Source organism: Sceloporus occidentalis, unplaced genomic scaffold, assembly GCF_023333645.1.
Source record: "Sceloporus occidentalis isolate IW3139 unplaced genomic scaffold, rSceOcc1.0.p SCAF_155, whole genome shotgun sequence".
NCBI classification, from domain to species: Eukaryota; Metazoa; Chordata; class Lepidosauria; order Squamata; family Phrynosomatidae; genus Sceloporus; species Sceloporus occidentalis.
The window spans coordinates 1,626,774-1,653,369 of NW_028317135.1; the positions used below are offsets into that span (position 1 = coordinate 1,626,774).

The 26,596-nt window shown below is 47.5% G+C and overlaps 1 protein-coding gene across 2 annotated transcripts; it reads left to right on the plus strand.

Annotated features, from left to right (window-relative positions):
* Nucleotides 1–1,708: 1,708 nt before the first annotated feature.
* On the plus strand, nucleotides 1,709–25,475 carry LOC149280508 (myocyte-specific enhancer factor 2D homolog). 2 transcript variants are annotated; one of them, XM_089500428.1, is made up of 10 exons: nucleotides 1,709–1,762; nucleotides 8,070–8,273; nucleotides 15,880–16,017; nucleotides 18,427–18,625; nucleotides 18,744–18,800; nucleotides 20,946–21,130; nucleotides 21,655–21,675; nucleotides 22,854–22,983; nucleotides 23,678–23,858; nucleotides 25,154–25,475. In XM_089500428.1, the coding sequence occupies exons 1-10, from the start codon at nucleotides 1,709–1,711 to the stop codon at nucleotides 25,473–25,475; spliced, it is 1,491 nt and encodes a 496-aa protein (XP_089356554.1). The 2 variants fall into 2 exon arrangements, with proteins under 2 accessions (XP_089356554.1, XP_089356555.1); XM_089500429.1 differs by lacking the exon at nucleotides 15,880–16,017 and adding an exon at nucleotides 16,218–16,352.
* The last annotated feature ends 1,121 nt before the right edge of the window (nucleotides 25,476–26,596 follow it).

A 26,596-nucleotide genomic window follows, 5' to 3' on the forward strand; every position in this document is an offset into this window, starting at 1 on the left:
GCTCTCCATATACTGGGTTGGTGAGAGAGGATGCTGAACCCTGCAGCTCTCCATATACTGGGTTGGTGAGAGATGATGCTGAACCCTGCAGCTCTCATAGTTTTTGAAATCCTACCAAGTTCGTTTGCCGAATCACTATGGATTTTCTGTAGTAATTCTCTTTATTTGTTAGGGCAGCGTGTGTCCCTTTAAACCCAGCGATTAGGTCAGACATCTTGCTGAGTCTCGCATCTTTCCCTTTAGATGGAGCTCCCCTCACCCGTTAAACGCGCGCTCTGCACGATCTTCTCCGCTCGCCCAAACTCAGCTCGGCTGCTTTTCCTAAACACATTTCGGGAATACGACCTGTTCCAATATTTTTTTTTTTCCGTCTTCCCTCCTCCTCCTCCTCCATCTTTTCCTGGCCGGGGAAGCTATTTATATCCCAGCCTTGTCTATTTTTGGGACAGCAAGTGTAAAAATTCCTTTTCTCGAAACAATGGGCCACAAACGGCGGACAATCCGTGGAGACGGCACGGCCCTGGCGCGCTCGTCTGTCCCCTGGCCGTGCACACGCGGACACTGCCATGAAGACGCAGTGACTCACTCGCCCCACTCAGGACAACAAAGAGCGTTTCCTGTTTTGATTGGGAGCCATGGACGCCCCCCCCCCCCCCTCCTTTCTTATATGAAGCTCCTTGGCCGGGGAACATCTCTTCATGCGGATTTAAGGAAGCTTATTTTAAGGGGGAAATGCCACGAGAAACCGGGATTAATATCGGTGTCCGTGCAGTTACTTAGATAGCACTAACATAGTCTGTGGTGGTGTACATAAAGAACCGAGATTAAACCAACAGGCGAAGCATCATTTCTCTGACACGGGGGGGGGGGGGGGGACAGCGACGATGCTCAGAGATCTATATTATTATTCTCCAGTTTGGGAAACCATAATTCATTTCTACAGGCCTGTCCCCAAAAATCCCCCAAAATCAGCCCAATTCCTTAATATAAAAGAGTCTCCGCCACCTATGTCCCTAGGAAATTCATAAAGTTTCATTTGGGATGTGTTTGCCGATATTTCATAGTTTGGCTTAAATAGAGATCATTTTATTGTTATTTATTTATTTATTTTCTCCGCGTTCCGAGCTTAATTGCCAGCGAATGTCCGTTAATTGCTTGTTTACGTGTCCGAGGCCGTCACATAGCGGCAGAAACGCGCCACGCTGGGGAAGGAAATCCCGTCGGTGTTCAAAGAATGAGCCAAAGGCGATGTCTGTTTCTCCTCTGCGTTTTATGTCCCCATCAGCAATATTTATCTGGGAGATAATGTGACAGATAATAGATGATTGATTTTAAACTGTTAAAAGGCTTTGGGGAGAGTTGATACAGTAGAGCCCTGTGAATGGATGGGAGGTTATTATCCCCAGGAGGATACAATTTAACAAGCTGAACTCTGCCTGATGGGAAAAATGGCTTTTCACATCCTCTCTCTCCCTCTCTCCCTCTCTCTCTCTCTCTCCCTCTCCCTCTCCCCCTCTCTCCCTACCAGTACTGAAGCCGGCACGAAGCTCTCAGAACATCTGGAACCAGCCGGGGAATAACATGAACTGAGGGAAGAGGGATTTTGTTTTCAATTATTTCATGATCACATTGTGAAGCGGGGGGCGCACACGGGAACCCATTCTCCGCAAAGGTCTTCGCTGGTCGGTGGAGATTTTTTTCAGGCACCATGGGCAGGAAAAAGATCCAGATCCAGAGAATCACAGACGAACGGAACAGACAGGTAAGCGCTCGTTTCATTTCCCTGTGTATTTAACGATCTGCCCCCTGTCATGCTTGTTAGTGTTCAGTTGGTGGTTTAGGGGCATTCTGCTGTAATTCAGCAGAGCTTACAATCTACTGCTACGTGTCCTGTTGGAGCACCAGACATTCCTGGTATCTTCGCAAGCTTTGACGGTGCAGTTCCACCTATCCTGCATTTTTTATAACTAAAAGCAGTAGAAGCATCATTTCTAGTATTGCTAAATGCCCAGACTCTTCCCCAACACACGTTTTGCTGGGAACACTTAATTGTCATATGACACAAAAGCTGACTCTGATAGGCTGTTACCATAGAAACTGGAGAAGCATCGTAAAAAGTTTCCCGTGTTGTTTTTATGTGATTAACCGTTTTAGATCTGCTAAAGTTTAGTTGCTTAACACGCTAGAGAGAGCAATTGATGTTTTATCTGAGTGGGACAGCACCTTTAACAGTGCCGTACTATTTGGTGGTGGACCCTGTTGGAGCCCTTAGGTTGATTCATGGCACAGTAACAAAAGGGGCAATACGTTTGTTGGGAGCTGGTGTCAGCAGGGGGTTAATGAACACGTCATGCTGATTGATTTCCAACACAACAAAAAGTTTGACAGCCCGAGGCTGTGGCCCTGGAATAAGGAATACTGACGGCAGCAGTAGAGATGTCTTTGCCCTGCTTGGGAGAGGGGGGTAACAAGCCCCGTGCGTCCTGCAACATGCCCAGGGGCCACAAACGGGGTTAAGAAGCCAAACTGAGTAAAGATGTTTGGTGGATCTCCAATAGCTTCAAGATGGCCTGTGTCACCTCACACTAATATACATCCATCTAAAGGAAGCCATATGGACCGTCAGCAACAACCCCTATAGCTATAAGATCCACAGCCATCCTGTGCTGGCGTAACCACTACGTGCCTTATGTTTATGGGACTTCAGCACGTGATACATGTGTGAGCCTGGAGCCAATCGTAAACGTACATTTTTTTTTAAATGCGTATTTGTGTTGTTTTTTAACCCAATCTGTAACGGAGCAGAACGCAGGTGAGGCTGGGAATCTTTAGGTGTGTTTTGGCTTTATTGTGTATGTCCTTCTCGTCTCTGCTTTTACAGTTTAAGCCACACGTTGTGTCCAGAAAACTTTTTTTTGTATCGTACGGCGGCCGTTTCTCTGCACCTAGAGGGACACGAGACGTCCTGAAGCTCTTGCTTCCTCCCCGGCCACATCCATTAGGACTTTACAGGAAGTGTCACTGCAAAGGAAGCCAGGGAACGGGGAGGGAAAACAAAGAACAAGGGTGTCAGTGGCAGGACACAAATCATAGGGCTGTGTATCCTGGGGTCAGAGGTTAACTTGAGCTCCATATTGTCACAGTCTGTGCGATCCGTGCCAAAGTTCCACCTCCTCCGGATTAAATTTAATTTATTGATATAGCACCATCATATACTGTAGTACTGTAGGCACACAATTTCTAGGGACAGATTTTGACTTTATTAATAATTCTTAAGGGAATGCTAAATTTTCATGTGACACAAAGGCAGCCTCTGACTGGTTGTCATAGAAACACCCCACACCCATCTTTTGAGATCGGTTGGAGTTTGTAAGAATTATCTGCACCCATCAGTACCTGTAGGCTCATCCAGATATCCACTACTGTTCTTATAGAAGTTGGACCCACGAGCATGTTGGTCGTCCATCATTTCTTGTATTTGTTGGTCTTGGCTCAGTAGGCTTTGTGGCCCCCAAGCCGAGCCTCTCCCTTGGGGTTTTTGCGCCGCCTTGTGGTTCAGAACCTCGGATCACACAAACCAGGAAGCGTGCGAGCATCTTCTCTACCGAGCCAGGAAATGCCGCTTCCTGCTGCGGCCCGGGGTCTGTGTCTCTGATCGTCAGGCTCCTTGTAGATGTTTTAATCTAACCCCCCTCCCCCCAAACCTTCTTTTTTTTTGTCTTTATTAATATTTGAATATTAATGCAAAATTACAGCATTTTCTTAATGCATTTTTTTTAACATTCACTTTACAAAACAATAAACATCTATTGTATGAAATAACTATGGTAATACATTTGTTTCCTTTTGACCACCCCTGCTGGGAGGTAATTCTGTGAATGCCCCAAGCTTCCCTCCAGCTGATATGGAGTTGAATCAGATGACTGATAAATTCTCTGCAGCATGCCGATTCCGATGACGTGTTAATGCCATTCACTAACACCCCCCCCCCATATAAGCCTCTCAGCCTGGGTTACCCCCTCCCTCCCCTTCACAGGAGGATGTATGGCGGATTGCTGTTAATTAGCCCAGACACTGCGCTCCATCTCGTTATCGGATCTGTAGGCTCTAGGTGCTCCTCTCTGCCCGTGGGTGCTGTGGGCCGAGTGCCACCCGTGTAATGCGAGAGGCATGCGGCCCCCCTGCACGGGGCGGGGGTGTCAGGAAGTGGTGTGAAGATTTGCTGCGGCCGCAGCTTTTTTTCTGTAGCTTTAAAGGAAGTCTTACTTTGGCCAGGAAATAAAACACTGAGCAGCCCTTTCACCCTTTTACTGTCGTGGATATCCATCCCTCTTCATCTCCCTCTCTCTTATTCTCTAATGTACCTCGTGTGGCACCCCACACACCTCTATTCCTCTTCGAATTTGCCTCTACCTATTTTTCTGGGAGGCTGTTCCATTTATCTACCACCCTCTCAATAAAGTAAAACTTCCTTACGTTAACTCTAAGCCTCCGACCCTCTAGTGTTAGATTCTGGTCTCTTGTTGTAACATTTCTCCTCCTTTGAAATAAACTCCCCCCCTGTCCTTTGTTAAATCCCTTTAAGTGTTTAACTGTCTCTCTCCCGTCCCCTCTCTCTTCTCTCCCCAAGCCGGACACGTTGAGATCCCTTAGAAACGGCGTGTAACTAATATGTGCAACAGAGGCATACGCACAGTGTGCATTACAGGTGCAGGTGAACACCAGCTTAGCAAACATATAAAAACCCGTTCCCCGCATACATGTTGGTGGGCAGAGCACGTGTCGAGTGAAGGAGACCATGAAACAGAAGCTGCGACCTGTAGATGGGGGGGGAGAACTCCTGGGGCGACCCCAGAGGTGTCAGTTTTACAGCGTTGCCTTGACAAGGTGACAGTGACACGTTGGAGGCAGCTGCGTTCGTCAATCCAGCAGGAGATCCACCAGGATCACGTGGCGGGGAACATGGACGGCAGATTGCTGGGAGGTCACAACACGCTGTATGAATCTCGGGGCAGTGTTAGAAATAAAAATGGTGGAGGGGGGCAAAATCTCCACCGGTCCGGACCACATCCTCCCGGAACGCCAGAGAACCTTCTTGGCCTTCTCAGCTGTGAGCCAGAAGTTTGTCCTCCGCATAGTTTTTAGTTGGCCCTTGGGAAGACCCTGGTAGCTTCTATGGAGTATAGGACGACAATGTATGTGGCCTTTCACACCTTGATGACCATTCACCCATTTTCCCAGTAAACATGTCCACCATTAGGATTCCCACCCCCACGCTGTTTGTGGCCATTTGATATTGGTTTTATATGCCTTTTTCATGAGTACAGAAGTTTTGTGTTTTGGACAACTCAGTTGCCGGGGACCTCCGAGGTCCTCAAAGCTTATGTGACCCAACATCTTACTCTTTGACCGTCGGTCCACTAATCATAAGACTTCTCTGGATTGTCTCCCCCTGGACTGATACGGCAATGGCGGTATTCTCTTTATTTGATTATTTTCTGAGTGCTTTCCTGCGATTTCTGAACACAGTCTCTTGTGATTCGGTGGCCCGTGGAGACTGGGAGGCTGGTGTTTGCAGATTATCTCTGGCCTCTGGTGAGGCCCACCTCGGTGTCCCAGATAGCGTGTATCTGCCGGGTGATGGGTACTGATACAGAGTGACATGGGAAAGTGGCGTTGTTACTGTAGATGATGGTGTGAAGGGGGTGGGAGGAAGTGGAGGGCCTTCCACGTTCCTCGGTATGGCTGTGATTGGTAACGGTAACAAACCCCCTAATACCTAGTGTTCTGCTACAGTTATTATAACAGACACGACGAGAGCGCCCCTGTCCTGTTCTGTTTAATCAGACCAATCTGTCTCCAAGGAAAGAAGTCAACTTCCCAAGCAGGGCTGGATATGCCCTAGGCCGCGATAACTTCTATATAGAACTTATTTTCGGGTACTTATTATAAGCTTCTTAGGACTCACACTTTCCTGACACCCAAAATGCATACTTATGATGCCCAAAATGCCACATCAAGGTAGTCGGGAGCAGATTACCGTTTGATGGCGCTATATAAAATAATAAATAATAATTAGGAGGGTGTAGATATGTCTTCATTTTTTGGGGGGTGACTTCAATTTTTTTTAGTTAATATTGGGTAAAATTTCCACAAGCGAGTAAGTCAGTGGCATATCCATGCTGGTCTAAATTGGAACTGGGATATCTTGCACTGTGAATGTTGGGAGCTGGATTTGGGGAGCCCCCATGTTACATATTGGGGGTCCATGGCATTGTACCCAGTCATCCTTACACATCCAGCCTTTCTCTTTCTGGATGGCGTGCGTATATGTGATCTATGCCGTTCCGAGGGCTGGGAGAAGACAAGGAAAGGTTTCCGTGGCAACTGTCACATCGCATAAGTCTTGTGTGAAGGATGAATTATTGCTCATGTTTCTCGTGGAAACGCACGTGACACTGGGAGGAATCATCATGTCGGAGCACACAGACTGCTCTCGCATTACCCCGCGTATCATTATTAAGTGGTCCGGGCCCCCTCAAGAAGGTGGGCAATATCTTACAGTTTATAACACTTTCCAGGGGGCAAACAAAGTGTGTCATCCTAACATACATCCATGTTTCCAATGTTCTTCCAATGTGACTCTAATGTATATGTAATATGCGTGTTTATGTAAAAATGTTCTTAAGTTGACAGAACTCAAGATATTTTCCCTTATCTGAATGTGCTGGTGTTCACGCCTGCAGTAAATTGCACCTGCAAAGCAGGAAGTCGCTGCGAAGCTAAGCAGGAAGTGGATGCAACTAAGAAAAATGGCCTCCTTGCACAAAAATGCTTTTTCGCAAGTGGCGCCTCGTAACCTTACGCTTCCCATATATATAGAATAACGTTTAGTGGTGTAATGGATTGCAAACATAACTAATCAGTAGTTAGCTCTGCTAAACCTAAAAATTCTAACTTTAACGGTTTTTCACGTTTAATTTGAGTAAATTTAAATGAACCCGTGATTTACATGGTGATTAATTTACACGTCGATTAATGGTTCTGTGAAGAAATCTTACTTGATGGTCCTTTTGACTGGTGGCTTAATGTCGTCTTAATTAATCTTGCTGAGGGTTATGGGAGATGCAGTCCCCAGCCACGTTTCCTGTTCGAGTTACCGCGGTGATCTTGTCAGAGGAACATCATTGATTTCTTGTTTTGAAGTGATCCGTGGCTGCGCAAAGCTCCATAAGGCTTTGATTTTTCTCGTATTTTTCGTATTAAAAGTGAATCGCTGTTACTCCTTCTTGTCACAAATTGACATTTTTAATTTCAGAATGCTAAGTGCCAGCTTAACACATCTTGGCTAATGCTGTGTTTTGGACTTACTTTAGTGAAACAGGCCTTGTATGTTGATGTGTGCATTGGAAAAGCTTGTCTTTGGAGCTTGCAATCCAGTTTGAACCCTAGTGCCTGAAGCAGACATTTTATCATAAACTAGATTTGCTCTAAACAAGCTTTTTTACATTTACTGTTATTTTTACAGTCCCAGTCAGGTATGTGTAAGGGGGAGTCTTTTTCCTTTGCACGCTCCACTTCCTGTTTTATCTCAAGAGCGCAGGAAGTGTCCTTAATTGCATGAAACGCTACCGCTCCATCCGCATGGAAAATGTAGTTCCATGTCTTTGGAATCTTGCTGGGAAAAGGACAGCTTTTGCATTTATATTTTTTAGTTTCCACTTGGGAAAATTAAAGCTTCTGTTCCGCCCACTCTGCTTAGTTTAACATGTTGATAAAAAAAATCATCATTCCTGGCGCTGTCCATTCGCCAAACCCTTCCCATAAACAATTCTTTAATCAAATTAAATGTTGATTTATTCATAATTTTTTGCTGGGAACAAGTAATTGTCATGTGACACAAAAGCAGGCCCTGATAGGTTGTGTGTTTCAATGCTATTAAAAATGCCAGATCTGTGTTTTGTTATGGTTTATTATCATAACTTTGGTGACATCATTTTAGTCGGAAAGGGGGGTTTAAATTAGCGGCCGTTTTTAACTCCCCCATCTCCTTCTTTTTCCTCTCGCAGGTGACGTTCACGAAGCGTAAGTTCGGCCTGATGAAGAAGGCTTACGAGCTCAGCGTCCTTTGCGACTGCGAGATCGCCCTCATCATCTTCAATCACTCAAACAAGCTGTTTCAGTACGCCAGCACCGACATGGACAAAGTACTGCTAAAATACACAGAATACAACGAGCCCCACGAAAGCAGAACGAACGCAGACATTATAGAGGTGAGCTCCCGGCAGAGGTGGGAAAAAGGGAAATCAGAACTGGGAAGCTCAAACACCGGGTTCCTTTTTTCTTATCTTCTCAGCTACACTCCAGGTTATCATTAAAACTAAGACAGGTGGTTCTTGGAGAGGGCGCTACGATCTCCTGGCCAATACGCCTTACTGGAGCCAGTCCATGTATCTACTACTTATGTCTCACCTCTTGCAGCGAAACAGGCCCTTAGTTTTTACAGGTCACGGAAGTTCTGCAAAGTCACCTGCCTTGCGCAGGGTGTATCCGTCAGCATCCCGCATTTTTGTCCTTTTTATTAGGTGTGTTTGGTAAATGCCCAGGCGGGATGATGTTAATGAGTGAAAAAAGTGCTAACCATTAACTCCACCTGTTTGTCAAACGGTCCACTACTGCAGTTATGTAAAGCACTTCAGCCACACGGGGGTTAAACATTGCCAGAACAAGTTGTGAATATGCGTGATTCCAGCGGCCTTTGCTCTCTGGCGTCACAGGCCTGTGACGTGACACCTGTCCGAGGGGAGACACTCCTTGAGTAGGGTTACCGCTGCAGAGACAATGACATCACGGGGCCAGCGGGGTAATTAGCACCCATTATGGTTCCTAATCACTGCAGCCTGCAGATAGCAAAGACATGGCCCCTCTCTGGCCCTGTCACTTTAAGGAATTTAGAAGGAAGGGCTGTTATTGTAATGATAAGAGCGCTGAGTGCCTTTCCAGACCCCCCTCTTTATCTGGCAGATAACAGTGCGATTAGGGCCCATCTTGCTTGTATAACGCTCTCCGGGGAAGGTTTACTTGTGAGTTCATGCCTTTTAAAGGAAACAGGACTGGTCAGAAAGGAAGCTTCCTGTTGGCATGAGTTTTGTCTGGCATTTTGTACAGATTGCGGAGATGACTTGTAGTTCCCAGCGGGCTTTGGGTGAACTGCCAGATCGTGCAGCAAAAGACGGGTTAAACCTTTGAGTGCCGGCTTGGATGTGTTGATTACAAGCCTGACTTTAACCCCTTAATAACAAAGCCGTGCATGTACGGGCTCACAATATATCGTTTTTAATGGGTTTAAATATATATACAATATATTGTGAGCCCGTACATGCACGGCTTTGTTATTAAGGGCCCTTCTTTGGCTGAAAATACTGAGTTTTACAAAATGTAAACAGCGGCATCAGCACATTGGAAGTGCCACAAGGGTTTATCCATCTTGGGGTTAAACCTGCGTGTATGTCAGCCTTTTACATGGCTGTTTTTTATGTTCATGTTAACCCTTCTGGTATCTGGCAGTGAGTTAGCAGGTCATGTATTCAGTCATCACCCCCTCGCCATTGCCTTGAACAAGCCTACGTAGGAGCAGAATATGCCTCTCTGAACTCCCCTGTCTAGTAATTACCTCCCACAATGGTTCCTTATGTATATAATGAGGCATTGAAAATGCCAGATGTGAGCGGAGGCCTCCCCGCCGTCAGATTAATGGGAGCGAGTGCTCGGGAGAGACGACTTTCTGTAATAACTAACACCGGAAGCCCGAATCCCGGCAAACACAACATATGAGAGAGGATTTGGGGTGATGGTCGGAACATACCTCTACACAGTAATACTGACCTTTCCCGAATCTGCAACTGTGTATTAAACCATACCTACCAAGTGTCCCAAACCCCTGCGCCTCTTTTTTCTCCCCTGTTGCCCCTCTTTCCTATGAACTCTGAATGTTTGCTAGGTATCAAAGCCCCGATAATGAATAGAAACAGCAGGAAATAAGTTTATAAATGAAACAGGGTAAATAAAACCCATTATTTTTCTTCTAAATGCCCCACTCGGTTACACAAATACCCAGCAATGGGGCAGCAAGTCATATACAAAATCTGGGTAAAGCCCCAACCACAAGTCTCACCACCCCCATTATACCGACCTATGTTCTGTCACTGGCACGGTGATGAAAGTGTTAATCATCATGGGTGGGGTTCTAAGCGGCGCCTCAGACGCCTCTGTTTAATTAGCACCCCTCTCTTCCAGCGCCGCCGCCGCAGCAGCATTCTATCACATCGCGGGTTCCTTCCGAGCGCGTGAGAGCTCCGAGCTAAAATCTCAGAGCCGAGACGCGCAGGAGTGCGAAAAAAGTGCGAAGGAAGTGCGAGAGAGAGAGAGGTGTGCGGGAAAGACAGGCAGCCATGTATTATTTATATACCATACGAGCGCACGGTACCATGGGAACAAAGCCATCAGGATACCGGAGCACTGCGTAGTACGAGCATTATGTATATATTGCCCATTATATACTTTATATGCTATAACCCTGCATTTTGCCAAGCAGTTTGTTGCCTTTCAAGCGTTCGGCCAAGCGGTTAAATCTGCTTTCTTTTTTTTTCTTTTTTTACTTTGCTGCTGGCTTTGGGATTAGGCAGCTCCTTAGCAGGCTTTGTCATGCAAAGAGTTAATAGACACGGCGTCAGTAGGAGAGAATTTTAAGCCTTTGCATAAAGGCTGCGCTGATCCTGCGCATGGCGCTGACGGTACCCGGAGGTGTGTATGGAGAGACGCACAATCAGAGCTAATGATTTAAGGTGTTTGCTTAGGACTTACAAAGCCAGATTCCGGGCTGAGGCTGCATTCCTCCAAGCTGCAGCTTCCTGTGCAGTGACAGAGGCTTGAAGGTCATCGCTTGACCTTTCGAGCCTGTCACTTTATCTGCCTGAGCCTCGGATGCCCCCTGCCTGCCAGCCAGCCTTCTGCTGCCAGAAAGTGGTGCTCTTAGCAGTCCGCCAGCATTAAAGAGGTTAATCCCTCCTCTGGGGCCAGCCGACTCGTCCTTGTCACTCCTGGTGGATGAGTAGCCATGTCCTGTAGCCCGGACTCTGAAAGGCTGAACGCTTTGCAGTTTGCAGTCTTCTCTGTATGGTTGCATTGTGTTTAGAAACAATGTTTCCGCTGACTTTATCCTCGGCGTCAGCAGGTGACCCCACGGCAGTATAATTGGGGTCACCTATAGACTGCACACATCCGACACTGGGTCTTGGACTCTTAGGACACAGCCCTCCAGATCTTCAAGAAGTTTAGTGTTGTCACTACACCTGCTTTAGCACAGGTGCTCTTAGATGTTAGAGTCACAGGCGGTGCCATCTGTACTCAGGCAGGGGTAGAGCTAATTTTTTGGCCGATGCGTTTCATGTTTCTAAACATCTCCTTGACTCTGGAAGCGATGGAATCTCGCATATTTATGGACTGTCTATATTGGTCCGGGTCTCGGGGCTGACCTGGTTTTATTGGCCTGGATGCTTTGTACGTGACAGCAGGCACACGGCTCTCCTGGGAACGCTCTGTTTTCTCAAAAATCGTCACGAGTAACCCTTTCACGGCAGCGCGCCTTCGCACATTAAAAGTGTTAAACACCCCGCCTCCCGTCACTGAATAAACAAGTTCTGTCTTTGATTCTCCATTGGAAAGCCAATGTTATTGTGTGGTTTTTGAGGCTGCGTCTAATGCACTATCACTAAGCCCCATTAATAAAACTGAAATAATCCAAATTCTGCTCTTCAATTTCATAATTGAACATTTTTATGGCGCTTAGTAATAAATCGGTGTTTTGCCGCATAACAAAAGGTTGCGACTATTCATTGGGCCAAAAGTGTCAGCTTTGAGGGTTGTATTTACTAAACCAGATGCTTCACTGCGGTTTATAAAGGGCCAACCCAGGAGAGCTTCTTCCGGCACAAAGGGCCGAGCTGCTCCTGCATAATGTATAGATTGTGTGCCGAGATTTCAATTAAAGTGATGTAACCATACATTATTTCCCGACTTCCCAACGCGTTTGACACCATACAGGAAGACCCTTTAAAACGTACGAAACATGTTACATCGTTTCACCGCTTGCCCTGTTCACGGAGTCAACAAGATTCCAATGGAACCAGATCAAGTTTTGCCTTTGACAGGATGCCCTCTTGAGCGGTTTGATTTCTGGTCTGCCGCCAACCTGCATTGCAGATCATAAAGCAGCAGCTCGGGCATCGGACAAGACAGGAGACCCAGTGCTGTTAAAGGGACCGCTCCATAGAGGAGTGCCAGAAGGAGCATAAAAAGTGTCCCGTGTCCTTCTCATAGCTGTGAAACCCTCCTAACTTATCCACGGGACTCTCCCAAGATGCATCGCCTTCCATCCGGCGGCTCCAAAGAATTCCATCCTCTAAGGAAGTTGTCAAAAGGACCGTACAGCCCCACCGTCTTTGTTCTAGCTTCTTCTAACCCGATCCCTACATTATCCAGGTAGATTGCAGGATCTAGGAGGATCAGTCACTTTCTCAAGCGCCCAAATCTCCGTCAGTCCCTCTGAAACACCCGATAACGGGGCTGTCACCTGAGAAACGTCCTTACCGGAAGTCTCATCGCTCCTCCAGATGTCTCTGGTCCGTATGGTGCGCGTGCCTCGCGTGTGCTTATGCGGCTTAAATAAGGAAATGTTTGCACGTTGCAGTCTTATGTGCGTCTCAGCTGCTGCGCCCGATTGTTCGCAGATATATATAGCTCTGCTGCGCTCGTGGGTCCGGCGGTCAGCTCCCCTCTGTGAAGATGAACCTCTGTGGTCATTACCGCTTATTGACACCATGTAGCTGGAGAAACCGGAAATGCCAGGGGGTAATGGACAGAGAGAGTTTCTGTGGGCTTCCCCGCTTTATGTCTGTGAATAAGAAGTCGCAGACGTGTACGCTTCGTAGCTTCCATCTCCAGTGTTGTTTGCGTTTACAGGTTTCTCATGGTTACTGAAAGTTAACACGTTGCCCTTTCCCACCCTGCTTCTTGCTGTTGTCAGAGAGGATCTGAATTTACTGTATGGTAGGGGTAACTGTTCAGGGGTAACCGGGCAAGAGTATTTACGTTATTGATGCCGCTGCTTCAAAGTTTTTCCGAGGCGCCTGCTCCTGATGCGTTTCTGACTTCATTGGGTCGGTGAATGGAACCAAGAAGGGGCGCATGCACAAGCATATGGATTCTGAGTCTGCGTCCCTATTGGTAGCGATAGGCACTATGGTGTCTAGACCACCGGCATGGTGAGCGGAAGTCATCAAAAACCGTAAAGACAGAGACTGCATAGTGTCACTCATAGCTACATCTCAGAATACCCTGGAATTAATCAAAATCATCTTTAAAGTCACAGAATGGGGTTAATCGTTGGGATTTGAGAGCAAAATAAATAAATATCTAATTTCCCATACGCACAGCAGTGCCACAGCTTTTGCATTTACCCAGTAATGCCACTTTTTGCCACCGATCCAAACATACCCAAAATAATGACTCTGAAAAACAAAAGGCTGAGACGGAGATTCACTAAATGACTTTAGTTCTGCCGAGAGTTTTGAAGGTGACCGTTTGCCGTACGGTACGTTTTTAAAAAGCGCCTCTCTCCGTCCCCGCCAGGCGTCTGTATATTCACAGAGCACCGTCTCGGGATCCGAGCGCTAGGACATAAAATCCAAAAACGCATTTAATCGCCTTCTGCACTTTACGGAGATGCGTGCTCAAAAACAACAGGAAACCATTAGAAGATTTTAAGACATTGCGAGACTACCATTTAATACTGGCAGAGACGCCTCGACGTATAAATCTGCGCTATTCCATTTGCCTCTAATTCGACAACCCCCGCATTGCCCCAGAGAGCGACGATTTCTTGGCGTAAGGGCGATGAACAGATTTTATTGTTGTTGTATGGAGTTCTGTGAGGCCGAGCTTTGGCGGACGGCTGTATTCACGTGTGCTTGGAGTGCTGGGAGTTAGTGATTGCATTGGATGCCCTCTGCAGAACTTATGGTGTGGCCGTGCTCTGTTTTCTTGATTACCAGCATGTGAAAGAGGGGCATTCGGGGAGGGAAGAGGGGCAAAGAGGGACTGGCCAAAATAAACGGGGACACTTGGAATGTATGGTGCTGTGTGTCTGCCCAGTATATATGAAGAGAGAGCCAGTGGATCATTTCTGCGATCCCTATGTACAGAATGACAGGCCATTGCTCCCCCTCCAATATGGCTCCTGCCAGGAAGTGAGAACTTGTGGTCCGCTGACCTCAGGACTCTCCGGAGTCTGTCATTCATTGGAAAGCAAGGCGCTCCATACCACTGTACGCGGCAGTGTGCTTATTTTAAGAAAGCGCTTTTTTATATTGCAACGCGGTGTAAAAATAGCCAGGTTTACAGAATAAAGCCGGCGGCAGCTGTGTGAGTCGTCGGCATTCTGTAGTCAGCAGAGCTTTGTGTATTCACTGCAATTATGTATCTTGTCCCAAAGAAGCCCGTTTATTGCTGAAGGAAGTGTTGCTGAGCCAGCAGCCAGTCTGTGGGCACACTTGGCCCGGAGTGTCAGATGAGCCGAGATTCTAATCCATGTGTATATATACAAGGGAGGAACCCAAGCAGAACGCTGGCCGGGCCAGACAGGCGCAAAGTCCCAGCCAGAGCCTAAAATAAGACGGGGGGAAAGAAACGATCGTTTGTGAGGGCCGCCTAATGACAAGGCAGGAGCCATCTGCCCACTGGGGTCTGTTTGCTTTAGTCCCGTTATTATGTGTATATATACGTTCATAAATGTATATGTGTGTGCATGTGTCTATGACGCGTGTACGTGTTTATGTGTAGAGTTCTGGTTTTGGACCAAATCTTCGTTCTGGTTTCCTTGCCAACCTCTTCCTACCCCTGGAAACTCTTCACTGCCCCTATTGCCCATCCACTGAATGCATTGATGATTTTGTACATTATTTGCTGGATTTATGGGGCTTATTCAATAAGAGAGAGATGCCATCTTCATCGCGCTTCATAAAGGTCCCTTATGGGTTTTTGGCCACCCAAGCCCTCCCTCGTACTGTACGGTCAAGTCGGTGAGCTATAATAGCAACTCTCTTGCAAACATCTACCCCAGTGTGTACATATGTCGAAGGTTGAAAATTGAATTTAAAATATATATTTTTTGCTTTTTTCAGAACTAATGCCTGGGCACATTTGCAACGTTAAACCCCTTGCTCTTCGCGATATTTAATACAGCATTGTTTAATACCCCGTTAACAAGATAGACCGCAAACCCTTTTGTTGAGTCGATATATTTGCATATTGTTCATGTTTAGGGGCTATGTTATTATGTTGATATATCTTTTATATTTATGTATGTTTTAGAATACATAGTGTTACGGTAGCTCTGCGAGGGGGTTCTGAGCCTTATATATACCGTATATATATATGTGTGTGTATATATATATATATATATATATAATGTGCTCCCAGGGATGATTTTGGGGCAGGTAAGTCTCTGAACCTGATACTTAATATCAGGGGAATAATAATTCTTGTTTGGCACCGAGCTCCCACCCCCTTCCCCCATATCACCAAATTCTATCCGGCACCACCAGTAAAGCTGAGCCAAGGTGCCCTTGAAACGACCATACGGTGGGTCGTCGCAGCACAATGTCGCCGTTATGGTGAGTGCTTACACTGGATTTAGTTTGGGACGGAGATATTACGTGAGATACGCGGCATCGCGTGGGAATATAAGGGTGGCCCTGCTTCCCAGCTGCCCTTGTTTGTGGAGAAGGCCCAGACCTGAGCTTTTCCTGGTTGTGATTTCAGACGTTAAGAAAGAAAGGTTTTAACGGGTGCGACAGCCCCGAACCGGACGGGGATGACTCCATTGACCAGAGCCCCCTCATGGAAGACAAATACCGCAAAGCAAGCGAGGACTTGGACATTCTGTTCAAACGCTATGGTGTAAGTAACTCTTCTCCCAACAATTCCTTCATCTCTCTCTTTCTTTTTTTTTTTTTTTTTTTTTTTCCTTTCTGTCCACTTTTCTTTCCTTTCCCCTCCCTTCCTTCCACCCAAAACTCCACGTAAAAAAAATCCTTTAAACAAACAAAAAAAAAAAAAATCACCTCCCATCCGCCCCCCCCCCGACCTCCAAAAAGCAGGCGCTGAACAAGAAGCACAGGGAGTACGAGAGCCCAGACGCTGATGAGGTTTTTGCGCTGACTCCACAGACCGAGGAGAAGTATAAAAAGATTGACGAGGAGTTTGATAAAATGATGCAGAGTTATAGACTCGCAGTGAGTACCTTGGGAGTGAACCAGAAGCCAAAGCAGCACTGCACGTTTTCACACTAATTTCTACCCAAAATGCGCTTAGGGTGTAGGGTGCGTGTCCGTGTTCCCCTTAGGGCCACTAAACAAAAAGTAAAAGGGATAATGTTTTCCCCTTCTACCTAAATAAGTCCCAGTTTTATCTTCTGAGCCCTTATTTTCCTAGCAACTCTATTTTAGCCGTTAAATCCCCTTTCATGCTTCTACTTCCTGCGTCACAGAGGGCTGGGGGTCTACCTGTCCCTCCAAATTCAATGGAGAAACCATAGAGATGATCAGTCCACCCCAGAGAGGCATAATGCCGTTCTATGATTGTTCTCTCTATGGTCACTTAGGAAGTAGAAGCTTATAGGAAGATTTATGTGCCGAGTACCTAGAACCAAAATAGACTTTCAGAGACCGTAACAGATTGGATTCTCAGCATCAACTATTTATATCACCTTTTTTTTTTTGTACAAACTACCAATCCTTGGTATTTTTTTGTCATTACGAACCACAGTGACCACGCCAAACTTTATTTAAAAAAAAAAAAAAAAAAAGTTTGTAACAAAGCGAACCCTAGGGTGTTGCATATCAAGGACTTGATGGACTTGGCTCGCCCATCAGATATCAGTTGAATACTGAAATATTTATTTTCCCTTTTTTTTTTTTTTAAATACATATTTGGCACCATCACATCAACGATGGATTGGTGCTTATAAACCTTTGATGAAGGCCTTTTTTTATAAGAAAGAAAAGGAGTCCATAAAGATTTTTTTCTTTAATTCAAATACAAAGGCTCATCCGGGTTCTTGTATACATATAAAGGCATTTTTAAGGCGACGCGCCTGTAATTTACACTGAAAAAGGTGTACTTTTCCCCCCGGCGCAGGCTTCTTGTTTTTGTCTATAGCCTATAGCTGTAGGGTTTGCACGTTCGGTATAGGGGACACCCAAAACATGCAGTGCTGCTTGATAAAGAATGTACACCTCGGCGTCTGGACAGCCCGGCAACGGCTTGTGTGCGGCCATCCAGAGGCAGTGGGGTTACGGGCTACGTGGGGTGTGTTCTTTGCATGGCTCTGCTTCATGGCCTTGGTCTGCTCGATACTCACAATAAGCTGAAAGGGCAGGCGCCATTCTCTGGGCAACTCGTTACTAGTTGGCGGCTAGAATCCCCGGACTAGTAGTACTTAGCTGTGCTTACCTCTATGGCATTGCTGGGCGGCCGATGTCCCTCCAGCCAGAGGGTCACGGGCTGCGCATAATCCTGCTCCGTCACATGGCCATCAGACCTTCCTGTCTTTACCGGCAAGACGCCTCTCGTCCTGTCTTTAATACACACCTAAAACAGTAACGTTTGTCAAGGTGAAGTTTGCGTGACTTTATTTGGCAGCTAAAACCTCTAAACCGGCTTCCACTTCCCAACCACCACTAACACCTTACTGTCCATAGCTGTGCCTTCCACTTGGGTAACTATTTATATTTTTATTTCTGTTTTCCTTCTATAGATCTAGTTAAACCTACAACACAGGGGTTATGTTTAGTATCTCCTTAGAAATAAGCGCCATGCTTCTTCGGATGGTGCCCCACTCGACCAACGGCCTTAAAAGTTGGCGCAATGCCTTGTCGACATGTTGCGCGAGGGTACTGCGGAACAGCACACTAAGGGTGCTCCCAGCTGTCTCAGAAAGAGTTAATCGTTTACTTATTCTCCCATTTACGCATTCATTATTTATTTCGGGTGTAGATGGTCAGATTATGTACCTCTTTTGTTTAGGACGTATTATTCCCGGCATGCGTACATTTTTGCTTTTCCTAAATGGGCTCCTCTTTTTGTAAATGTTTATAACTAGTGCAGGACTCCAGAGGAAGGAGGTAGGTTAAGTGCGCCAGTGTGATACCTGTGTGATACGGTTGGCCAAGTAGCTCTGGGCCAGGGCAGGCATATACAGGGGCACCCGATGGATAGGAGGGTGTACTAATTGTGGGGGGCGCTGGAAGCTCAGTGTGCAGAGGGCCGAGAGTGGAGGGAAAGCCTGACCCGACCTTGTGTTTTTAGTCTACAGTGCCAGCTCCAAACTTCGCCATGCCGGTCCCGGTGACCAACCAGAACACGCTGCAGTTCCCTGGAGGGTCCCTGGTCACACAGTCCCTGATGACGACCTCGCTGACAGACCCGAGACTTCTGTCGCCGCAGCAGCAGTCCTTACAAAGGAACACGGTGTCTCCTGGGCTACCTCAGAGGCCAGCCAGCGCAGGTACGGGCGGAGGGGGTGTAAATAATACTTCTGCGATGGCCCCGATTTGTCCGCAAATCCAGGTGATGATGACGCAAAACTAAGTCGTTAAAATTTTTATTTTCTGTGACCTCCACAGGAGCGATGTTAGGAGGAGACCTGAATAATTCAAACGGAACGTGCCCAAGTCCTGTTGGTGAGTTGCGCGTGTAGCTCTGCCGCTCGCATGGTGTGCTCCGCTTGGCATCGTGCTGTTGGGGGGCAGTGTATGCAGTGATTTTTCTGGTGACCTGTCTGCGGGGTCCACCGGCAGATCCGGTGACTGGGCACTGGCAGGACCCATTGTTACAGCACATTAGTCTCCGGAAGGGTCAGGTTCCCATCCCCCCGTTAGGCACTTTAGCGTTTCATAGGATCCCGCATAAAATAGAAGGGCGCGCACGCATAATGCACACATGTGGGCTTCTAGGTCTGACTCATGATATGTCCGGCCCCCACTGCGTGGTCTTCTCCTGTAGACGCTGCAGTGTCCTGGTCCTCCTACTATTACACTACTATGTCCCGGTTTGTACCCCATTTACCGCAGGGTAACTCTCTCTCATTTCATGTCATTGAGGATAATTGACATTAAAATGATATTCTGAGAAGGGACAACCAGCAGGAGTGGGTGCTAAAGGGTTAACCCCCGGCAGACCCTGGATGCGGCCGGCACCCTGCTCTTTCCGGTGTTACGTGGTAAATGATCTCGCTGCCTCTGTGATTAATGTTATCTCATTAGCGTCATTAGACTCAGTCTGAAACTCAATGGCCGTATCTTTCCAGAACTCATCTCCGTGGCAGGAACTCAATGCCAGCTTCACGGTGGTGTCCAAGGCGGTTAAATCTCCTCTCGCGCTAATCAGATAGGACGCAATCGTACACGTGGCCCTTTGTGTCCCCGTGTGAATTTCCGCGGGGAGTTAAGGCATTCTGCAAAAGCAGAAGGTTCCCGGGAATACACGCAGCCGTATCGTTGGCGTGTCCAAACACTTGGAACAGAGACCTCGGTGACCTCTGTTCACTGTATTGGGAGCTAAATCATAGCTTTGCGGAGCAGGACCCGCACACGGAACGTCGCGTGTCAGGAGGAAACTTGAGGAACGTTACTGCTAATTGCTACATATTTAGCGCTTTGATCTTAAAGCGCTGCAGTTTTCCCCATCGTAAATGGAACATTCGGATCTGGAGCGCGGGCCGCACTGTACGGCCCCTGGACACGTGCCTGCGGGGCCTCTATATTCCCCAAAGCAGAACCGAAACCGAATACTGCCTCAGCTACCCCCCCGGTTCCCCCCTCTGCCCCCCCCCAGCTGTTGCAGATTGTAGCAGGGCAGGTTCTGTGAATGTCAGGATTGACGTCACCCGGAATTCTTAAAATTCCTCTCTCCCCGCTAAGCGGAGTGAGCTTCGAGCTGTAAGGCCCCAGGGCACGGCCTGCATTCACAGCCGAGTCACTAACGCCTAGACCGGGGGCTTTCACAGCTGGGCCTAAACTCTGCGGGGGGGATTAATCCCTTTCTAAGGCTGCCAGCTGGGCCTAAACTCTGCTGGGGGTATTAACCCCTTTCTAAGGCTGCCAGCTGGGCCTAAACTCTGCTGGGGGTATTAACCTCTTTCTAAGGCTGCCAGCTGGGCCTAAACTCTGCTGGGGGTATTAACCCCTTTCTAAGGCTGCCAGCTGGGCCTAAACTCTGCTGGGGGGGATTAACCCCTTTCTAAGGCTGCCAGCTGGGCCTAAACTCTGCTGGGGGTATTAACCCCTTTCTAAGGCTGCCAGCTGGGCCTTATCTGTGCTGGGGGTATTAACCTCTTCCTAAGGCTGCCAGCTGGGCCTAAACTCTGCTGGGGGTATTAACCCCTTTCTAAGGCGGCCAGCTGGGCCTAAACTCTGCTGGGGGTATTAACCCCTTTCTAAGGCGGCCAGCTGGGCCTAAACTCTGCTGGGGGTATTAACCCCTTTCTAAGGCTGCCAGCTGGGCCTAAACTCTGCTGGGGGCATTAACCCCTTCTAACACTTCTAGTTGGGTCTAAACAATAAACGGGGCATCAAAAGTGCCCCTTATTTATTTTTTAAACTTGGCTGGTTAACCCTTTCACTCTCAGGTTGCGTATCCTTTCTTCACTGAGCAGTGTGGCTGAGGTTACTGAGAAGTCCGCTTTGTATGTGCTGGCTGTAGGTATGGGAATATTACGCGTAGATCTGAACGGTGTGATCCCGCATACTTGCACATCGCATAAGCCTTGTCGTGTAGTGCTTATTGCCGCAGTCCGTACTGACATGGTTCTCCATTTATCCTCGTAGGAAACGGGTATATCAGCGCCCGAGCCTCTCCGGGCCTCATACAAAACGGGAACAGCATTGGCAAAGTCATCCCTGCCAAATCACCACCGCCACCATCCCAGAACAACCAGCTCGCAGCCAACAGCCGCAAGCCGGACCTGCGCGTTATCACATCACAGAGCGGCAAAGGATTAATGCATCACTTGGTAAGGACAGCTTGTGGTTCGCTCGGGCAGAGAATTAGATGGGGGCGGCCGCTGCCGTAGACCTAACAAACAGGAGGTTCTAAGGGGTCGCGTTTAAAGCTGACCTGATACCCAAACAGTGTGCGGGGCAGGGATTGCGTATAAACAAAAAGAGAGCATTCCACAGGTTGCTATGGTGATTGCACCACATTGCAACATAATGTCTCTTTATACATTAACTCCTGTTGCGGACCACAGGCAGACGTCAGCGCCTTCCGCATGCACGCCATAGACATTAGTTGGGGGGCAGGCCTCGTTTATTGTCTCAATCAGTCATTCACCGGGATGGGGAGGACTGGGAGTGAGTGGAATTGGCTCTTGTGGCTTTTTTCGACTGTGCAGATTGTATTTGCCTCCTTGTTAATCTGTCTGTCTGTCCCCTACCCGGGGGTTTATTGTTTTTGGGTTCAGTGGCTGGTTCCCCCGATTTTAACAATTCTGTTCGGTGTTTTTTCTCTCCTTCTTTTCTCTGCTTTTTGCCCCAGACGGAGGAGCAGTTGGAGATGGTGAGTTTGTTTGCTTGCTCTGTGCTTAATCTCTCTTTGTTACTGTTCTCTCCCTGCTACCTGTAACCATTCATAATCCGTTCCCAGAACACGCGTGCGACAGCGCACATGCTTACCCTTAAATGCTGTATTGGATAACATGTGATATAACCCACCCCTCGAGAGAGCCTTTTCTAGACAATTTCTGGGCCCCCAGTATCTTTTTTGCCTTGAGGGGTTGCATGCCAGTAGCCCAGCTTCTAACTTCATGCGCGAATGGTGGTCAGTAAGCTTTTCCAAGTGCCCTTTGATGCCTGAGAATCACAAGGATGTCTATGTGGGAAAATTAGAGCCAGAGCATTCTTCCAGTACCACGTCTGGAGGAAAGAGCTTCCCGGCTGGCCTTTTTTTCACACCGCGGATGTGTGACCTAACCCAGAGGCAGCGTGCGATGCTCCCCTCAGCATGAAAAGCTTATTGTTTGAGGAATCAGAAGGATGAGGAGAAAGGCGAGTGTGAGTTACGGTTTCCCAGATCAAACAAAACCAGCTGACTGGGGCTAGCCGGAAAAACACGAAGCGATGTAATCGGGGATTCGGATAAAAAAAAGCCTTTTCATCCAAACGATAGATGCCTGGGTAAAGGAGATGTAGGTAGCCATTAGGCCATCAGTTAATCTGCAAAATGTATGCAGCGTTTAGGAAAGGGGACCCAGAAAGCTGGATGTCGGCTCTGCGGCTACCTGGCTCTGTCATGTATTCATGAATTGAAGTGGAAACTGAAATATTATTTGATATGTTTTTATACGCCCATGTGTGGTTTCTTAGGAAATGCCTTCCATGTCATCCCTACTTAACCGCTGGTGGCCAGCACAATTCTAAACCAGTTCTTAGGGCAAGCATTCCACAATAAGGTTAACCGTCCTTAACCAGAGGTGTGCAGTAGAGTTTTAAATAGTTTCTAATGGAACGCCTTCCGTGAGATGGATGACCCTGCTTTACCATGGGTGTACCATAAAATCCACCAGTGAGCGTGATATGCAGCAAGAATTAAAGAGATCAGATTAAAGGAACCACAACTATCTGAACCTCTGTTCACCGGGTCTGACATTGTACCGTGTAGGGATTATGTCCTGGTCACTAAAGCTTTGTCTGGGCTGCTGGGTTTTAACGTCTTGTGTTTTTTTGTCCCCTCCGCAGAGCGCCCAGCGGTTAGGAGTCTCGCAGGCGGCTCATTCCCTCACTACCCCGGTCGTTTCAGTGGCGACTCCGAGTTTACTGTCACATCATGGGTTGCCTTTCTCTGCCATGTCCACGGCATATAATCCAGGTAAGCGTCACTCGCGATCCACCAGACCGTAGTTAGCAGTCAACGGTGAGAACGTTCATTCATATACACGTTTTCCGAGAGTTCCGCAGCTGGGTAGCCTTAAAATTCTGTATGGCCGCACCTCAGCCTGCAACCCTGTTCCGGTAATACCAGTTTTGAAAGAGAAGGTGCCGTCTTCACGTGCAAGTGAAACCATGTACACCCAGAAAAGGGAGTGAGACAGACACGGGGTCACGTCACAAGTGCAGGGATCACATATTCCTCGTGTCACGCTTAGGTTACCGCATGGTAGCGGAGCAGACCGGTCCCTGCTGACAACGCACATTAAAAGTCACTGATTGAGCTATAAACTTTGCAGGGCCGGCCCAGCCCTTCGCGCAGGAGAATCTCGCTAGGTTCGACCGTTGATAATGGATAATGAACTTGGTAAATGTAAACTGCAACTCTAGGAGAATGAATAAACTAAATTGTTGGTACAGCAAGCTATATGGTTTGTCTATGCCTAGGGTGTAGGAGGCCTTTGTCTTAAGAGACGCCACTGACTTTTCTGATCGAGCTAGCACCCTCTGCTGGTGGAAGGTAAAACTTCTGTGACGCAGGAGTCTCCGGTCTCACGCGCTAAACATGTTAATGTTTTTTTTGTGCAGTCGGTTTTGTGTATTCTGCGTTTGACCGTTTTTTGCTCTCTTTGCAGATTACCAGCTGACCAGCGCAGAACTGTCCTCGCTCACCGCGTTCAGCTCACCCGGGGCGCTGTCACTTGGCAGTGTGCCGGCCTGGCAGCAACAGCAGCCACAGCAACAACAGCCACAACAGCAACATCAACAGCACCACCAGCAGCAACATCTGGTCCCGGTGTCACTAAGCAACTTGATGTGAGTATCCCTTGCGCATCCCTGACGAATCATTACGTGTGCGTACGTGTGTTCACAGGGACCAGGCCACTGCCCTGAAAACCACCAGGTAGGGGTAGAAACAGACAGAGAGACTCTTTCAGCTCGAGGAAGGTGAGATCGGTGGCAGCCTGTGGCAGAACTAGCATTATATAATCAGTTTTCTGTGCTGAACTTCTCACCCATCTCCTCCACTCATCATTCCAAAGGCTGGCTGAACCAATCGATGACAATCGGCAGCAAAAAGAGGCTGGTGGGGGTTAATAGAATTCCCAGATCCTCTTTTAAATGGAGAGACATATTGATCTCGCTGGGGCACTCTTTGTTTCCGGGAAACACGAGGCCTACAGCTACCTTCTAATATGATAATGATGGTAATGTATTAATATAATAAATAATATATCTACAAATGAACACAATTTAGATGTCTTTGATCTGAGTTGTAATGGTCATATATGAACAGACGCAGGGTTACCAGGGGACTATGCATACAGTAGCTATGACTGAGTGTCAAAGAAGGTGTTAGGTTACTATTATCTAATAGACGGAGAATTGAGAAGAAGAAAAAAAAGAAGATGTTAGGATGCTGATTGGAGACCTGCTATAGTCCTGAAAGTTACGGCCGAAGCCACTGGAAAGCGTTGTGTGGGGAGAAGCAGAAAACACGCGCGTTACTGTGATTGCGTAGCCGTCGTTAAGACACTCGGTCGCTTCGGACCACTCGTTACAGTTGCTTGGTTACTGTTGGCAGAAAGCGAGAAAGAAAAGTATTTCGGTCATTCCGATTCCGGGAGAAACAGCAGACAGGGGGGATAAAACTAGACGTTAAGGGACATCAGACTTTTACCCCTTTACTGCCCAAAAAGCAATTTTCTTCGGGATATTAGCAGAATACAGAACCCTGTGTAGTTTTTAACAGTTCTTTTTCTCTTCCCTCCCCACGCCCCTCCGTTCTCCTTTCCCCTGCCTTTCCTATGTACCTTCTTGACCTCCTTTGTTGGTGTTGCATGTTTGGTAACTCATGCTGCCCCCCCCCCCCCCCAATATCGGAAAAAAATGACCATGGCCTCTTACTATTGCCATTTCTCTCTAACCTTCATTTAATGTCACCTTTGATCTCCTTCACAATCTGCTCGTTTTACCTCCGCTCGCTTTTTACCCCTTATTAATTTTTTTTATGATCCATCCTAATGCTACCGGTCTTCTCTTGCCTTTTGGCTTACCCTTTACCCCTCTTTTCTTCCTGTCCTTTCTTATCACCCTTCCCCCATGCGCAGATCTAGCGGGCAGCTGTCACACACTGCCACTCTGACTGTCAACACCAACCCGAACATCAGCATCAAGAAGGAGCCTCCGTCCCCTAACAGAGAACGCACAGGAACCCCTCTGACCTCCTACCCTCACCAGAGTCGGCATGAAGTCACCGGACGGTCTCCTGTTGACAGCCTCAGCAGCAACGCCAGCTCTTTTGAGGGCAACGACCGAGAGGACACACGGGGCGACTACACTTCGTCCCTCGGGCTCCTGAGACCCTCGGGAGACGGAGAGGGTGAAAGCCAATCTGTAAAACGCATGCGACTTGACGCATGGGTAACATAACTGCCCTTTTGCTCCGCCACTTTATTCTTTTGCTCGAAGTCCGCAGAAGGACCGAGTTAAAGGGTGGAGTGCATCGCAGGAGGGTAGGGAACGGGGTAGTTACCAATGGGGTTTAATGCTGTAGGGTGGGAACCTATCATAAACTGCCTGAGATATAGCTTTAGTATTTGGTAGGCATTCTTCATAGTTCAATACTGTAGGCAGTGTCTGCAGAGGGCACAGCTTTCCACGGCTGCCTTAGGAATCCATATTGAATGTGACCATGCCTCTCAGGACTTCCAAAAAACAAGCCATCACCTTGTTGGGGCAAACCAACCACAGCTGCTAAAATGGACCCCACGCCACCCTCCATACTCATTTCACTGCCTCACTGCACTAGCCTGCTGGACTGCCCCATCTGCACAGGGACAGACGGAAACTCCACAAGGGGAAACTTCATTTGGGCAACTGGAGACTCTACCATCACACAAAGCTGCCCGTCCAGGGGCAAAGGTTTAAGATGCATGTTTGACATAACAAGGGGTTGTAAAGCTGAGGACACCCTTATGCCATAGAGGATCTGATTTCGGACAGCCCTTCCCTCCCATGGCACCCTGGTGTTACATGGATGGTGAATCTGGCTGCAACGATCTCCCCATTGACCTGTGTGAAGGCCAACAAAACATTAGCTTCTTAGTGCATGAAAGAGACTTGGGATGTATTGCTAGACCCCGATAACGTTAATCCCAGGCGGTGCCTGGCCAGCCTTTGCTTTGTTTGCCCGACTAGAGGCAAAACACATGCCGTCCACCTACAAGAGACAAGGTGAGAGGAACAGGTCCACAGCGTACATATCAATACTTTTGGCACAGTGATACAAGCCAGCCACGGAGTCCTGTACCCTGCAGACATTGCCTATAAAAAAGAGAAAAACAAACAAAAAAAACAAGAAATATATATAATATATACATATATATATTTATTCTTTTAAATGCGGTATTTCTTATGTTGGATGCACTGTATGATTTCACTTACTGACAAAAGTAAATCGCAGGATGTGGCCGTCTTCTCCAGAGCTCACAGGGTTAACAGGAGGTTGGATTCCATTGCTACAAAATAAAATAAAAAATGAATGCGTTATC